General features: G+C 40.8%; 1 protein-coding gene across 1 annotated transcript in view; it reads right to left on the reverse strand.

Annotated features, from left to right (window-relative positions):
* Positions 1–554: 554 nt before the first annotated feature.
* LOC148652104 (phosphatidylinositol 3-kinase regulatory subunit alpha-like) overlaps positions 555–18,252 on the reverse strand; it is a 74,772-nt gene continuing 57,074 nt past the window's right edge. Inside the window, exon 6 of the mRNA XM_088598705.1 lies at positions 555–1,282. Coding sequence (XP_088454831.1) covers positions 1,239–1,282 — 44 coding nt within the window. The 3' untranslated portion in view covers positions 555–1,238. The remainder of the gene's footprint in view (positions 1,283–18,252) is intronic.

The raw sequence follows: 18,252 nt of genomic DNA on the forward strand, positions 1-18,252 counted from the left end.
CATACCTGACAATAATGTCCTTATAATAGTCTAAGGGGGGGCTTTTTCAAAACTAGCCTTCAAAGTACGTGTTGTAAAATCTCTTTTGACTGATAAGATCAGGAGTTAAATGTGCACAGTTGACTGTCATCTGATGGAATCATCCCTGTCTAGAATAAACTGGGTGAGGAAAATAATCTGTGTGGGTGAAGGATGTTGTGTAGAGGCTCCCGGTAAGAAGTGGAAAAGCCGCAAGATTGAGGTACAGGTGCAAGTGTCTTTTGATTTCCTACATGACTGTTTCGTAAGACTCTGCCTGCCACCTCTGGGAGGTGAGCTGGTTGATGAAGCAGTACCAAGAGGAAGCCGGAGTACAGCGCGGGCAGGGGAAGCCGTTTCCAGGCCTCCTGTCTCCAGGGGGTTTGTTAGAGGATTCCTCCAGGCAATTAGCCAAGGAAGCGCTGGCCCTGCAGACTTATCTACACCAGCTCCCTACCCCTGCAGGCCCTCCATCAACCCATACCACAGTCACCAGGGGAAAAATACACTTGGACCCTAACAAATCACAGAATGGGTTTACTGAATAGGGATTCAAATGGAGCAGTTATTTAATAATGGATAAGAGCACATCTTAATAAACTTGTCTGGCTCACACAACTAGTCCTACCAATCCTGGAAGCTACCCCTTGCCTGGTCGCACATTTACAGATTTACAGATAAATTCTGTATATACTGTCTATGAGAATTAATTAGCAAGGCCAAACTAACATGCTGTTTACATTTTATAATTCAACAGAAACATATCATCAGTCACTTTCTTTTTTTTTTTCCAGCAAAGGCTGTACTGCGGAGGATTTAGCTGTATATATTTTTTGCAAGTAATGGATTCTGGAAACAAAACAAAAAAATTGTAAACCTGACCTGTTGCGGAATCCTGACTAAGAGGTGAACATGTTTTCTACCACATATATCTGACTCTAGATATAATCCTTGACACCATCTAATCTCATAGACAAGTACATCATTTAAACAAAGTACAAAATAAAGAGTGTGGACCTTTTAAAAACCTGAATGATATATGTGTAGGCTGCAAAAACAAGAAAAGAAACGCAACGTTTCGGCTGTGGAGCCTTCTCCGGGTGTTTATTTTCTTCTCTTTTCAGCATGGAATAAACCTTTATTCCATGACTTCATTGTCTGTAACAGTGATGCAGCCCTCTGGAGCTTGAAAGATGTTGCAAATCTGACTTGTCTTTTGTTCACTCAGTTGTGTGCTCTGCAGCTTCTAAGGGCTCAGAGATGTCTGAAAGATAGCAGATTGAATCTTGGCTGCACATGCCAAATTGATGCCATGACACAGTTACAGTACATACTGTAAATGCATATATAATATTCATAGAGAGAAATTACATTTTAATGGTTTTTATTTTACGAAAGTGTGTTGGGAATACAGGAGTGTCTCTTTTTCATCACTAGAAACCAAGCAAATTTGAACTTGAGTGAGAGAGTGAGAGAGATGGGGAGGTTTGGCTGAGGCAGAAAAGAAAAGCAGTACAGGGAGAAAATACAGAAGGCGGAGATCTAGAAGCGGATTGAGAGACAAATAGAGAGAGAGCTTTTGGGAGTGGTTAGAGGAGATTTGGTGCTATAGCCTCCAGATTTAGGCAGCCCTGATTGGATTAATAAAGCCAGATCTCTTTAAATTAATCTGGCTTTATAAAGAAGCTGATATGTTGTCCCAGCTGCCAGAAGAGATGAGTCACTCAAGTGTGGGCATGTCAAACAGAGCTGCATCTAATCATCCCATTAATGATTTATTATTATTATTATTATTATTATTATTATTATTATTATTATTAAAACATTGTGAGGCTTGTTCAATCATGGTAAGAAACTTGCCCGAGTACCATGGAAATGGGAAATGTAATACAGTAAAACATGTGAGGGTAGGTCACATTGTTTCTGTTAATTGATTAGTCAGTATACTGTACATATATATACATTATACATATACATATACATATACTGATGCAGCTAAGGTTTACATGATGGATACAGTCTGGCAGCCTGGGTTGGACAATCCAATCCCTAGTTCTCAGCTTGCTTTTTCTCTTCAACTGTTTTGTTAAGAAACTGCAGTTACCATTCCCTCTTTATACCCAAATTGCTACTGATACAGTATTCAGAACCAGTTGGTAACTGCTTCTGTGCCCTTGAGTTTTAGCATCTTAGGGTATAAGGGTCTCAGAAGACTTTCCTGTAATTGGGCCGATTATATCAGTTGTATACTCTTATAATAGAATGCTTACAGTTAAAAAGTAAAATGCATGTCTGACTTAAGAGAGAAACAGGAGGATATTTTGACTAAGAATCACTGGCATGGTTGAAGGACAGGTTCACTGCTGATACCAGCAGCAAGGGCCTGCTGTATCACTGTACCTCCACTATCTGTAGTCTTGGAGCACCTTCTTCATTTTTTGTTACATTGCAGATTGCCTTGTGGACTTCAACCATTTGATAAAATGTGCTGCTTATTACTCTTAAGGCTAGACTTGCTTCAGTTTTTCCAGGATTCAGTCAAATCTGCACTGGCCAGTGTTCCAAAGCGATTGCTAATTACAAAGATATAAAAAGGCTTTACTTTTTTTGTTAGTATAACACAATGACATTTCTTTTGTTTTGACATAGTCATAGACATATCTCTGTTACTAGTAACCCAATGTAATATACAAAGCCCAGTTTAAAGAGGAACTAGAGCTCTATTTGTACATTATGGGGTTAATCCCTTTTTGTCTTTTTGAACTCACATATGTATTTTAAGTGATGCCTAAATGTTGAGTTTTTGGCTGTTCAGAACATAGTGGTCGTACGCAAAACAGAGGATCATATCAGTAGAACGTCAAAGCGTTTCCTTTTCCAAGGGATATTGAACTGAGATGGTTAAAAAACATGGGCACTGATGTTGGTACCATTGACAAGTCCCTGACAAGATTCAACATCATGTACAATCAAATAAGCACAGGATGTGCAGCAGACATTTAACCCATGAAATGTTTGAACATGATCTGCATGCTGAGTTAACAAGTAAGTAGTATTTGTAGGCAAAACTGTTGCAAAAATGTTGAATTCAAATCAATAGCAATCATTCAAATCAGCTGTTCAGATGGCAACACTGGCTATGGCACAGCAAGTCCTCCAAAGATATAAGTCCTACTAGTCCTCAACTTTTAGGTGTGATTTATAAAATAATCACCAATGTACTGTAAATAATAGAGCACTATTGCAAACTTGTATTTTAGTGTATTTTATGTTGGTTGGTAGGTGGCCCTTTTTTGCAATACTTAGATAAAGTATCTTAAAACAAATGTTGCCTTATATGTGTCGATTTTATGAAAATATTTAAAATTAATATAGTAGCTAAATTTGCTTGGTCTAGAAAATGTTTGCAATGTAATGTGAAAATGTCCCTATCACCCAAAGATTTGTTGCCTCATTCTGAATTGTAGAAAATGACAACAATATGGCGCTACCCACACATTGAAACCTTATCTCTTTTGTCATGTAAATTGGAGGTTGTACACATTAACATGTACCTAGTAGCTTCATTTTAGTTCTAAATGCACTAGTTTATTTTAACTTTGTTAGGGGACCATGTTTCCCATTCGCTTACAGCATCTAGTGAGCAAAAGGGGCAGCTTTTACAGCATAATTTGTGCAAACTCTTGCTTTCGTCTGTGGTGAGACCAGTGGGTTTTGGTCTGCCAGTGACAACATGGCAACCATATGGTACTTTCACAATGTTCACAAAGATTTTGTACTTAACTTGAAATGTGTAAAATTTTGTGATACTGTGAATTAATTAATTTTGTTACAGAGATTTAATACCCAGTCTGAAAAATTGGGACTTTAAGTGACATGAGCACACCTAGTGGAATTGTTAAGTTTTTTCCACAACACTTACATACCATAGTATAAATAACAGCTTTCTGCAGGAGCATCCTCATCTGGCCCTGCCTGATGCTTTGTTTTTCTATGCTTAGTGTAGTGTCAGATAATCAAGGCTTCCCAAATTTAATATAGCCTTAATTTAGTCTTTTCCCTACTCAGAGTATTCTCTAAATACTACCATACGACATTTGTGTAACATTACATTTTCTAAAAAAATATTTTCTCTAAAAAATTAAGCCAGCAGCCATATCACCCTGCAACTCACAACTGGCAGCCCACTGAAGCTAAGCTAAGCTAAGCTAAGGTGTGAGCCTGGTCAGTAGCTGGATGGGAGACCTCCTGGGAAAAACTAAGGTTGCTGCTGGAAGAGGTGTTAGTGGGGCCAACAGGGGGCGCTCACCCTGCAGTCCATGTGGGTCCTAATGCCCCAGTATAGTGACAGGGACACTATACTGTGAACAGGTGCCGTCCTTCGGATCAGACGTAAAACTGAGGTCCTGACTCTCTGTGGTCATTAAAAATCCCAGGCCGTTTCTCGAAAAGAGTAGATGTGTAACCCCGGCGTCCTGGCCAAATTTCCCATTGGCCCTTACTAATCATGGCCTCCTAATAATCCCCGTCTCTGAATTGGTTTCATTACTCTGCTCTCCTCCCCACTGATAGCTGGTGTGTGGTGAGTGTTCTGGCGCACTATGGCTGCCGTCGCATCATCCAGGTGGAGGCTGCACATTGGTGGTGGTGGAGGGGAGTCCCCATTACCTGTAAAGTGCTTTGAGTGGAGTGTCCAGAAAAGCGCTATATAAGTGGAAGCAATTAATTATTATTATTATTATTATTATTAAAAATGGAAATGTATCCAGTTCATTTTTTTCCAATAGGGGAAACAATCCAAAATATCTCAGATGTCCTGTGACTCCATGGCCTTGAATCCTCTCCCTGTCAGGGCCTGTTCTGTGCCCTCTCTCACTGGACCCAGGAAGAGCCTTTCATGTTGCACGCCTGGCCTTCCTCTTCCTCTCTGTGAGCACCGCTGGTAAATGAGCTGTGAGATTAATCTGCAGTCAGGGCTGGGACAGGCAGTGAAATGTAATATGAAGAGTCTGGCCTGGCACTGCTGCCTCTGTCAGGTGACTGCCTGATTTCAGCATAAAGACACAGAAGGAAGGACTCATCATCTTTTCTGCTTTTCTTTAACTTGGGACATAAGACAGTAATTGTATGTAAATTTTGAATTTGCTCTGTCTTAAATTTAGTATACTTCATCAAAACATAAACCATTTGTCTATATAAAAGCAAAAGTGATGGATACTGAAGGTTTGACCACATAATGAAGGCTTGATCCCCTGTTCTAAATGTTTAAAACAGAAAATCAAGTCAGGATATTGCCTTTCCTCTATGCAGTATACTGATAAGCGGTGGCCAAAACAAGCAATTATTTACCCACTCGTGTCTTTCCTGCTCTTCATATTCAAGTTTTTTCTTTATCATACTCTCCAAATGCTGTAAACTGTTTATACATCTTTTGGTATTGTTTTTTCATAGAGAACACTGTCCACAAATGAAAAAACCTTATCCCATGGGCTTTGTGAATCGTAAAATGGAGCATAAAATTGGCAGTCTTTTTTCTTACTAAATATGCTCCGTCTTTGGTTATGCACTGTGACATCTTTTAAAGCAGTTGCTACCCGGTGGAAATTATTCTGCCTTCTGTCCTGTGCAGGGACCCCCTGCCTGGTGCATCTGGCTTTTGGAAATTGTGCATTGTCATCAAAAGCCAACACAGTCTCCTGTTGGGAGAGAGGAAACTCACAGGGGGTTGCAATTGAGCAAATAAGGTCTGAGGAGTTGACTCCCAATTTCCTGTTCTAATCCGATGGTCAGACTGTGTGTCCCTGGTTTAGCAGGAGAGACAGGGGGATGTTAAGTGCACTGGCCTTATGTAGTGCTTTTGCTTTCCATATTCATGTTGTGCACCACTAGTGATGTAATACAAATCTGCCTGCCAAAACCAAGCCGTCCGCACAGAGCTGGGGTCAAGTCTGAGAGATTTGTCTCCTTTGAACAAGAAAAAAGCTCAAAAGAACTTTCTCAGGTCTCATTAATATAAAAGAAAACTAAACAAAGGACAGATCCAATGTCTGATGGGGTGTTTTTGCACGTCTGAAAGTAACTCTCTCAAAGAAACATCTGCCTGCTACACTGCTCTCTTCATTACATTTAATCCCATCCATAATATTCACTTTTCACAACAGGTATTATTTCACCTTCTACAAACAGACACAATAGTTTTGCATATTTTAGGATATTGAAAAAAACATTTCTGTTGCTCTTGTACTTGGCTGTTTTTTCTTTCTGAATGAAGGAATCATTTTTTGTCCCATGAAATATCTTCCTTTTTTGCTCCATTCCTTTATTTGAGAGCTCAGAAACTCAAGTAGTCCAAGCATGGGTCCAGTCAAAATGCTGGTGTGGAGACAGAGCTCAGCTGATAAGAAAAGTTCCCTTTTCACCTTTGTTTTGGGGTATGAGTCTCTGAGACACATGTTCTGTGTTGTAAATGGGTGTTAATACGACAATGCTTCTCTGCTCCTCAGCTCTTAAAGGCTGTGTAGACCCAAGGACTGTGTTTGAGTTTAGCTCAACACCTTCTGCCAACCGACCCCTGACAGCAGAAGTCAGTTCAGAATTATGTTTAACGAAAGGGAGTGGACATGAAGACACAGCTGCTGCTTTCTTTGAAGAGATGTTTCTAAAAAACCATCACAATGGCAATTAAGGCTTAATAATAATTTAGTAGTTTCTTTCAGTTAGCTTTGTTTTCATGATGGTAAGCTGAACCCTACCATAACAGAGTTTTGCTTTAGAAGTGCTATTGTGAGGACAAGTGTCATTGGGTGCAGTGAGTCTTTTATAAGAAGCACATAATTATTTCAGTCCTCTTTGGCTGTGTAAATCTTGGCACACAATAATCCACGTAGTGTCACTATTGACTATAACAGTTTTATGGAGAATGGGCAGCTTATTTAATGCAGGACTCAGACTTCTAGAGAAGAAAGCACACTAAAGAGAAAATTATTTTTCTCAGAGACTAAGGTCTAAAAATTACCTTTGGCATGATCTCTTGAAAATCAGGTCCACTCTATTGGATGCAGCATGAAATCGAGCTTGTACAGTATCTCCAAATTCCTGGGACCAAGGGCACTTACAAGTCTCCTCCCTAGTGCCATGTCCTAACTCATACACCCCTTGACATTCTCGGCAGACACCCACTTAAGATACTGGTGGACCTCCTCCCCTAGCCCCAACCTCAATCTTGAACCAGACTCTACTTAAATTAACTGTGACAAGCCAGCCTTACCAGCTGTGAGCTGCTTTTGTGAGCTGACATCACCACCCAGCTCCTTTCACTTGTAACCTGAGCCAGGTTTGAACTTCAGCCAGCACAGAGGTAAATAGTTGGTGTGTGAGTCTGTCATAGGCCTTCTAAGAGGAATATATTGAAGGCAGGTGCACAGTGGGGCTCTTTACAGACAGTCTGAAACAAGTCTTAATAAAAAGGTTGTAGGGACTACCATCACCCACAATTGTCATGCAAAACCTTTCACCCTCTCCAAGAGGCATGGCAGTTTGAAAGAGTGTTTTGAATTGGCATTTGCCATGCTGCTGGAGGCTGGAAGAGCAGAGTCACAGCAGGGTACCCTGGGAGTGTGTCAGCCTGGCTGAGTCACTCTCCAGAGTGTGATTAGCGGTCAGTATTTTTGGAAAGGCTTAGAAGCAGTAAACTTTGCTTTGAACTAGAAATAGCAAGGTCTGGGAACTTTTCAAGGAAGGAAGAAAAGGCAGAGAAGAAAAAACGAATCCAAAACAATGGAAATTTCTGACCAGGCTATCATTATGTCTTGGCTTCTTCCAGCAGAAGCCAGAAAGAGAGGGCCATCTCTCACCCCTGTTAAACTATTGAAGTGCATGTTCCATGAAAGGCAAATCACTGTTTTGGAAAGACAACCAAATGTCCTTGAAAGAGTAGTCCCAGACTTTTATGTCCCATTCCAGATGTGAACCACCTTAACCACCTTTGTGGATATGTTGCACTATCAATACTGCCTTCAAGAGTAAAAGTGAATGCTTTGTCCTTTTGTCTCTCTGCATGCCTGCATCCTGAGTAGTCAGTAAGGCTACAGTATTCCTACCCTTTGCATGTCACATCGAGATAGACTTAAGAGTTAAAGCAAGTCCATTATTTGCTATGATATGCAAAGCGAAAAGCTTATGTGAAGCCACATGAAAAGCAATATTCAAAATGCTGTGAAAAAAGAAGCCCTCTAAATTCTCACACACAAAATTCACAGTAACAATTGAAGTACTGTGTGACTTCAGTGATGGCTTGCCTTTAATGTTTAACCCACCTGCTTCAATGATCTCTAATTATTGTGGCCAAGAAAGGCCACAAATTGTTATTACATTGAGGGCAGATATATTCTTATGTCATTTTTCTAAACAAACAGAAAATATAGTATTAGTGTATGTTTTTATATTTAATTTGTTATATGATTTTAATATAGCTTTACAATACCTTTATGCACTGCATTGATGTTTCATCATGTTTAACTGAAGTAATCTTAAACAATGTACCATTTCCAGAGACATCTTATTTAGGGAATATACCAGTTTAAATAGCAACAATTCTTTGATTAGTAAACTATTCCTGAGTATGAGCTACTGTACATGATATATATATATTATAGAAGTTTTACTTCAGACATTTTGTTTTTTTCTGTCTTTACATTTTACAAAACTTAAAGAACCATGTCTCAGTGAAAAAGCCATCGAATGCTTCTGTACACTAAACAAACCTCTTAATGCAGCACATATAAACATATAGTAAAACTCTTCTATGTAACTCAACAGGCAGATCCAAACAACTTCATATGCCGTGTACATTACTGTATATCTTTCACAATCGATTAACACGACTAAGGAATTATGTGACGATTAAAACAGGAAAGCAAAGAAGACAAATACAACCCACAATTTTAAATGTCTATATTAATTATAACTAACTACAATAAAATAAATCAGAAGAGGAAGCAAAAGAAAAATATTATTTAAATGTTAAATTATTTAAAATTCCCAACACATCCCAAGTCTCTGCTAAACCTAGGCAGAGAATTCAGAGTCTGAGTGCACAGAGAATGTCCTATCACCTTGAAAACTCAGCCTGGAATTAAGGACACATTCCAGTAGAACATAGGTTACTTGTGATAAGGGAGATAAATATACTGTATATACTGCTGTCCAAATGGCTGTGCATCAACAAACTACTCAAAGCCTCCAATAGTATTTTCTAATGGCATAATAACTGACAATTATTAATACAGGTTAGTATGAAAGAGAAAAAACACGTTCATTATTTAGCAATCTTTAATTCACACTTAAAGAATCACACTTATCTCCATAAAACTCAATCACAAAAACTAAACCATGCATGGGCAGCCAATCTGAATTGCAGTAGCTAATCCATCACATTGACCAATCAAATCTTATTGATGCATTGTTAGGTGTTCTTCATAATTAACATCATCAGAGACATGTGTAGATGTCTCTCTACACATCCCTAAAGGCTTTATACTACAAAACACAGATCTATCAGGAATGTCAGCTTAAAGTAGAATGGATAAAACTTTACTAGAAGATCACCCCAGAAATGTGTGTAGAATACAAAAATACAAAATGGCTTTAGCACAACAGTGTAAGAGATGATCATTCTCATGGAAAGAAAGGAAAAGGAAAGGATGAACAATGTAGTGGGATGAAAAATGGTTCAGCACCACTATTAATTATTAAAAAAGGAGCACTACCTGTGACAAAGATAAAGGATAAAGGTTTTCCAAATGCTGCCATTAAACCACTGCTATAACTATATTAGGCTTATCACTTGGACACACTGCACAATTTCCTCAACAATAACACCATTATTTATAGGGAAAAGGAAAGGGCCACTGTTACTCAGCCCACGATTTATACTTAACGCAGAGTGACCTTCACCCCTAACCTTCTAGGTGATCTCTCTTGCTACATAATTGATGTCTGGTACTGTTTCCAGAACAATAGCTGAGACTCCAAATGGCCCCTTAGCAATGTGACGTGGGTCTTTTTCTAGGGCAATTCTGACTTACTGAGGGCTTAGTTCAGAACTGGAGAGGTATACAAATTGATTTTGAAATTGACTTTTCCGGGCTCACTGCTCAATGTCTTTTTTTTTGTCTTGCACTTCTGCACAACAAATGAACACTTACCTACACGCTAGATCAACACAGACCTTTGTTAAGAGGGCTGAGCTGATGTGCGCAAGTGGTTCCATTTTCTGCAGCAATCTGGTGTGCTGGCGGCTGATTAGACCAGAGCAGGGCACAGCGCCCAGCTGACGCAGTTTGTCAGGGGTTGTCTGTCAGGGCTGTTGATTAAAGTTCGTCTTGCAACAAAAGCAATTTTTTGCTTTTGCATTTTCCAAAAAAGCTGCAGTTTCCTGTTGTCTCTTGCAAATGGAAGTCATGTCAATGAAGTGGCTTGCTTAGTTTCACTGTAACCCTGATAATCCTCCTCCTCCTATTTCTTGCTTTGCTTCACTTCACTTCCCAAGTAATGACAAGATTACAAATACTAGTCTCTAAGAAATGTATGTGCTTGCTCATTTACTCTATGACTTTGAAACATTTAATTCATAGCTTCCATTGCATGAACCCCCTTCCTGCCACCCTCCAACTCTCTTTTGAAGAACACTACACTCTTTTGCATTTTTAAAGAAGACATATCTCATTATTTTGATAAATTGTTTTTTCCTTGTCAAACCAAACCAATAACCTTTTAACAGCTTTCTTATGTTAGTCTATATTCATGCAAAGTCCCATCTTAACTGACACTGGTCCAGAAAAAAAGATTCACTTTATGCACCAGCTGAGCCACATTGCTGTACTGGAAAGAAGTTGAAAGCATTCAGGATTTAAGCTGTACCTTTAAAATCTCATGGATTTACAAAATCCAGTTTTCCTGTGGAAGATTTCTGAAGCAAACCCGGGGTGCACTCCGACATTTAACCTGGCAAATCTCCCCAGTTTGTGTTCTAGCTGATATGTGAGCTTTAGCAGTTTGATGGACAGAGCCATTTTCTCCATAATAGCCATAGTAATCCCTCCAATCAAACACACGCACAAGCTCACAATAGAGATACAGGGTCAATAATGTAAATCCCTGGGCTGGCTTCACGGACACTGCAAACATTTAAGTGCTTTTTCATTACCAGGATATGTGGCTTGATTCGATTAAACCCGCACAATTGTGGCTCAAACCAGAGCAATCCAGATCAAAACGAAAGGAGAAAACCAGCTTCAGCGTTTCACGTTTAAGAAACTGACACAGGCAGTGATGCTACAACTTACTCTCCCTCAATACATGATGATCTTAATAATGAAAATTAAAATAAAATAAGCCAATATAAAAATAAAACCTGTTCAGCTCTACCTCTCAGTTTACTGACAGAGGAAGAAAGCCGTGTATTTTTCTCAATATAGTGACTCATTAAATCCTATTAAATGGCACAGAGAAACTGCCAAGGCAGTTTAGTCACCCTTTACATCCGGAGTGTCACAGAAGGCTCTATGATAGGACACATACAGTATGGTCAAAATCTTACCATCAAATACAGTACATTTTGGACTCCTGTTCAACCAACTAGTTCCTCCTGGATATGGTTTGTTTGACCTTCTGTGTCTTTCAGGCAGAGGCGGGGGCATCATTGTTATTTACAACCTTTTTTACAGTCTAAGTCCTATAGCTATACCTCCTCCCTCTTCTTTTGAGTGTCTTGTTTTAAATGTTTCTATCCCCCAATCTACTATTATTGCCACAGTTTACAGACCACCCAAACCCAGTGGAGTCTTCTTAGGTGAGTATGCTGATTTTCTCTCATTCTTATCCCTTAAATTTAAAAGGATCCTTATTCTAGGGGACTTTAATATACATATTCATTCAACCTCTTCCAGTCTGGCTAAAGACTTCCTTTCTCTTTTGGGATGCTTTGACCTTACTCAGTTTGCTTGTACCCCTACACATAACAAAGGACACACCTTAGATCTAATTATTGCAAATGACTCCTTTGTCTCCCACTGCTCTCCCCTTGATCTAGGCCTCTCTGACCACTTAGCCATTCTCTTCAATCTGGAATTACCTGTTTCTAACACTTCCCCCTCACGCTCTGTAAATTTCCGCAACTGGGGATCAATTGATCACCCAAGGTTTGCAAATTCTGTTCTGTCCTCCTTATCCTGTTTCTCTTCCTCTGACCCGCTAGAGGACAAAATACAGTTACTTGACAATGCTCTTTTATCTACCCTCGACACCTTTGCTCCTTTAAAAACTCGAAGCATCTCCTTCTCTCGCCCTGCCCCCTGGTACAATGACCATCTGCGATTCATGAAGGCAGCCTCTCGCAAACTTGAGCGTAGGTGGCGCCTTTCCGGCCTAAATGTACATTATCAGGCCTGGAGAGATTACTTATCTGATTATAAGGTGACTATAGAGTCTGCTAGATCCACCTACTTCTCTCACATCATTGATAATCACCAAAACAATCCCAGACATCTTTTCTCCACCATCAACAGACTGCTCAAGCCAAACTGCCCTACCACATTACCTGCCTCATCACAACTTTGCAACACATTCTTAGATTTCTTTAGTTCTAAGATTGACAACATCCGGCATCACATTCTCTCCACTACGGATATAATTTCCATACCTCCTCCCTCCTCATCCAACTTCTCTGGTTCCCGTCTCTCCAGCTTCTCTCTTCTTGACTCAGCATCCCTAAACAAACTAGTTACGCGCATGAAACCCACCACATCTATTTTAGATCCCATTCCCACCACTTTATTCCAGTGCTGTTTCTCTTCTCTCTGTCCCATTGTCCTCAATATAATACATGAATCCTTGAGCACCGGCATTGTACCAACGGTCCTCAAAACTGCTGCTATTACTCCCGTGCCAAAGAAGCCTAACATGGCTCTCGACAATCTTAACAACTTTTGCCCCATCTCCAACTTACCCTTTCTCTCTAAAATTCTAGAACGTGCTGTCACACTTCAGTTACATAACCACCTCATGACAAACAACCTTTTCGAACCCCTCCAATCTGGCATCCGTCAACTTCACAGCACAGAAACCGCCCTAGTCAAAGTCACCAACGATCTCCTAATAGCTTCTGATTCTGGTTCTCTTTCCATACTCATCCGTCTTGATCTCAGTGCTGCCTTTGACACTGTTGACCATAACATCTTACTTTCTCGTCTTGAGACTGTGTTTGGAGTCTCTGACACTGCCCTCAAATGGTTTAAGTCTTACCTCACTGATCGCTATCACTTTGTCTCTCTCAATGGGTACAGGTCTGAAATTGGTCTTGTCAAGTCTGGTGTCCCCCAGGGCTCAATACTGGGCCCCTTGCTCTTCAGCATTTACATGTTCCCACTTGGTCAGCTTTTAAGATCACATGGCCTCAGCTTTAATTTTTACGCTGACGATACTCAAATATACATCCATACCAAACCCGACACTGATGTGGCTGTCTCTATTCTATCTTATTGCATCTCTGACATAAAAATTTGGATGACTCAAAACTTCCTTCATCTTAACTGTGACAAGACTGAAGTCATGCTTATTGGTACCCCCCATCAACTTCGTAAAGCCAGTCCTGTAACCCTGTCCGTAGATGGCTCTGTACTTGAGCTTCAATCAAAATTGAAAAACCTTGGGGTTATATTCGATTCTGGCTTAACATTCGACCCACATGTACAGCATACTGTCAAAACATCTTTTTTTCTCCTGCTATGCCCCCAAGCTCTGGAACTCTTTGCCCAAGGATATCAGAGAGTCACCTTCTCTAAACTCCTTCAAATCCAGACTCAGAACCTTCTTCTTCAGAAAAGCCTTTACTTAACCAGCAGCCATATCACCCTGCAACTCACAACTGGCAACCCACTGAAGCTAAGCAGGTGTGAGCCTGGTCAGTACCTGGATGGGAGACCTCCTGGGAAAAACCAAGGTTGCTGCTGGAAGAGGTGTTAGTGGGGCCAGCAGGGGGCGCTCACCCTGTGGTCCATGTGGGTCCTAATGCCCCAGTATAGTGATGGGGACACTATACTGTAAACAGGCGCCGTCCTTCGGATGAGACGTAAAACCGAGGTCCTGACTCTCTGTGGTCATTAAAAATCCCAGGGTGCTTCTCGAAAAGAGTAGGGGTGTAACCCCGGTGTCCTGGCCAAATTTCCAATTGGCCCTTACCAATCATGGCCTCCTAATAATCCCCTTCTATGAATTGGCTACATTACTCTGCTCTCCTCCCCACTGATAGCTGATGTGTGGTGAGCGTTCTGGCGCACTATGGCTGCCGTCGCATCATCCAGGTGGATGCTGCACATTGGTGGTGGTGGAGGGGAGTCCCCATTACCTGTAAAGCGCTTTGAGTGGAGTGTCCAGAAAAGCGCTATATAAGTGTAAGCAATTATTATTATTATTATTATTAACTGGTTCCACTCTTCACCCCTCTGCTCTTCTTAATACCACCTTCCACGGTCTCCTCTATTGTTATTGTTGTATTGTTGTAATTATAATTGTGTCCTATCTTGTGAAATCTTCTTAATTATTGTTGTAGTCTTCTTATTTATTGTTATTGTCATCCTGTAAAGCGCTTTGAGAAGCCATCTTTAAAGGCGCTATATAAAATAAAGTTTATTATTATTATTATTATTATTATTATTACATTTCACTGCTGTGACCCTTCCACCTATTTTTAGACAGGTTTTGAAACACATTACATCCTTAGGCCATGAAGATCTGTGTTCTGATTTACACGGAAATACTGTTAATTTTAGTCTTGTAAATGTTTTTTTTCCCACAGTTACCATGTGTTAATGGTGATTAATTATAGAAGCAGATACCTTGATTTGTAAAACAGACTGTTTAGCATGTGAACATGATCAATAATGCCATCAAACAATTAATCTGACATGGCTCAGTTTGCACAAAATTCTATGCAGAGGCCTTGACAGCATCTAGCAATGCCTTAAGATGGTCTGTAGGGAAAAAAAAAGTTTTCCCTAGAAGTTTTCCCGATTGTTTGTAATGTCTTTTTCAAGGTACAGCAATCTCATTGACAGAACACAATTTTAATTTATTAATTTGAATGTGGACCAAAGAAGGAAGGGTTTTTTCAGGTATTCCAATTAACCAAACCTTCAATGATACCTCATGTTTCCAGTGGAATTACGGATTGCTTTATCAACCGGGTGTAAACAGGGCTTTCACTACAGCAGAAAATCTGCCCTCTAGTCTGATCTGAGCTAGTCTGACCCCTGAGACAGACAGATCAAAGCACGCCTGACCTCTGACCCCCTCAGGCAATCGCAGAGTAACAGTGGCGTCTCCTCTGATGATGAAAAACTGATCTTTCATTTTATTCCCCATGCTCAGGCTGAAAGATACATTAAAGTGTAGATTTTTTGCCTGTTCAGGCCTCATCCAAAAAAATCATTCATTTTCATTTTGTTGTCTTTCCTCTTTTCTGGGTGTAATATATAACTGCCCTGCAGCATCATGCAATCACTTCAGATCAGCACAAAACGATTAAAAGAAGCTGTAGACAGCCCAAAAGCATATGGAGACATAGCTGAGGAAATGGACTTACTGTATATATTCATCCTATACTGTATGTGTAAAGAGTTAAAAAAGGCTTATTAAAATTATATTATCATAATTTATTAATTTAAATGTCATATTAAATTATATTTTATATAATTATATTCACCTTATATTATATGTCTGAACATATTACAATTATATTTTAATATTCTTATTTTCTTTTTTGCTTACTCGGATAACACATCGTGGCAAATTCATTCTCAGCAATATTCAAGCAGTCAGACCAACCAACCAATAAATACACAGACAGACAAGTAAATAGTAATCTCAGTGAATATCAAAGTGAATGGCCTCCTATTCTACCAATTGGTTTCCTGACAGAATAGTGAGCCTGATTAAAATGGATCCAGCGGACCAGAATCAATTTTCTATTCTCCAAGAACACTTCTGGAGCCTGGGCCTGCTAACTGCGGCAGCCCAGCATCTTGTTGACCACGTTACACGAGCACTGTCTCCCCAACCTGCAGCTCCCGCTCTTGTACCCCCGCTTCAACCACAAGTTAATCTTCTACCCACTCCTCCCCCGGAAAAATTTGATGGGGACTCCTCCAAGTGTCAGGGCTTTCTGACTCAGTGTTGGATGGCTTTCCACATCTGCCCAGACTGCTTCCCCATGGATGGAGAGAGAATTGCTTTCATGGTATCTTACCTCACTGGACAAGTTCTGGATTGGGCCGAACATCTCTCTCTCGAAACGCTCCCGAGACTGCTAACATATACATCTTTTTCAGATGGCTCTACAATCCGTCTTTGGGCAGTTTCACTCTCGCCACCTTATTGCTGCACATCTCACATCCCTCACATAAGGATCTTCCTCTTTTCAGGACTACAGTTCAGAATTGTTTTCTGGCTGCTCAACTCTTTTGGGATCACAATGCCCTGGTTCACCAGTTCTGCCTCTGATTATCAGATGAACTCAAGGATCACGTGGTGCACCTGCCCCTGTACTTTCCTTCACTTGAAGCCTTCATCTCTTGAATATTTGAAATAGAGATCAGGCTTCAATAGTGGAAGTTTGACAATCGAAACCCTCCTACACCCTCCCAACTGCCTTCCTGACCTCTGAGGAGAGAGACTGCCAACTTCGTGAGGGGGTGATCACCTCAGAGCCCAGTCGCCCTCCCCGCTCCTATCTACCCACGGCTACGGCCAGTGTCACTTCATCTTCCTCTTCTGGGTCTGGACTCTTTCTCTCAGCCACCCTGTCATGGACTACAGGACAGATCTCTCTCTGCTTTTGTTGATTCAGGCTCCGAAGAGAACTTTCTAGACTCCGGACTCGCTTCGTCCTGGAACATTCCCTGGTTGCCGGTCACCCCTCCCATTTGGCTCCTCAATCTTGATGGTTCCCCTCTCTCCCCTGGTCTGGTGAAGTGGCAGACCCCTCCCCTCACTCTCGGAATCGGTGCCACCCACCAGGAAGTCATTCAGTTCCTTATCATCCAATCCCCTTCTCACCCAGTAGTTCTGTTTCCCTTGGTTACAGATGCACAACCCACACATTTCCTGGTCGCAAAGGGAACTCACAGCCTGGGGATCCCACTGTCTTTCGCATTGTTGTCAGCTCCCTCGGAAAGTTTCCATTTCCTGTATTTCTCAAGATAACCTCTCTGAAATTCCTTTCCACTACTCAGCTCTATACTTGGTCTTCAGTAAACAGAAGGCTCTATCCCTCCCTCTTCATTGCCAGTCTGACTGCCCCATAGACCTAATTCCAGGGGTTCTTCCCACTAAGGGCCATGTCTATTCACTCTCTCACGATGAAACTCAGGCTACGGAGGACTATATTCAGGAATCCTTGGAATCTGGTTTCATCCGCCCCTCTTCCTCACCTGCCTGTGCCGGTTTCTTCTTTCATCAAAAGAAAGATGGTTCTTTCAGACCCTGCATTGATTATTGTGGTCTAAACAATATATCTATTAAGAACAGTTATCCCCTTCCTCTGATTTAATCGGCTTTGGAATCACTCCGGGGTGCCACTATTTTTTTAAATTGGATCTCCGCGGTGCTTATAATCTGATCCGCATTCGGGAGGGTGACGAATGGAAGACTGCATTCATTACTACCCACGGTCATTATGAATACCAAGTAATGCCGTTTGGATTGGTTAATGCTCCTGCTGTCTTTCAGGGTTTCATGAATGACATCTTTAGGGATATCTTACACAAATATGTCCTGGTATACCTGGGTGATATTCTGATTTTATCCCACAGTCTCCAGGAGCATGTCTCTCATGTGCGTGAGGTGCTTCACCTTTTGATACAGAACAAACTCTACGCCAAACTGGAAAAATGTACTTTCCATATTTCCAGAATCCACTTCTTTGGCTACATCCTCTCACCCCTGGGCATTGAAACTGACCCTGCCAAAACTGACTCCATACAGAACTGGCTGGCTCCCCAGAACTTAAAACAAATTCAACAGTTCCTGGGGTTTGCCAATTTTTACTGCAGTTTTATAAGGAATTTCAGCTCTGTCGTCTCCCCTATTACCGCCATGACCCGAAAAAGTACTGATCAAGGTAAACGGAACCCTGAGGCAGACCGAGCTTTCCTTAATCTCAAGAGACTGTTCACTACA

This window comes from Lepisosteus platostomus, chromosome 11 (assembly GCF_059453375.1).
Source record: "Lepisosteus platostomus isolate fLepPlt1 chromosome 11, fLepPlt1.hap1, whole genome shotgun sequence".
Classification (NCBI taxonomy): Eukaryota; Metazoa; Chordata; class Actinopteri; order Semionotiformes; family Lepisosteidae; genus Lepisosteus; species Lepisosteus platostomus.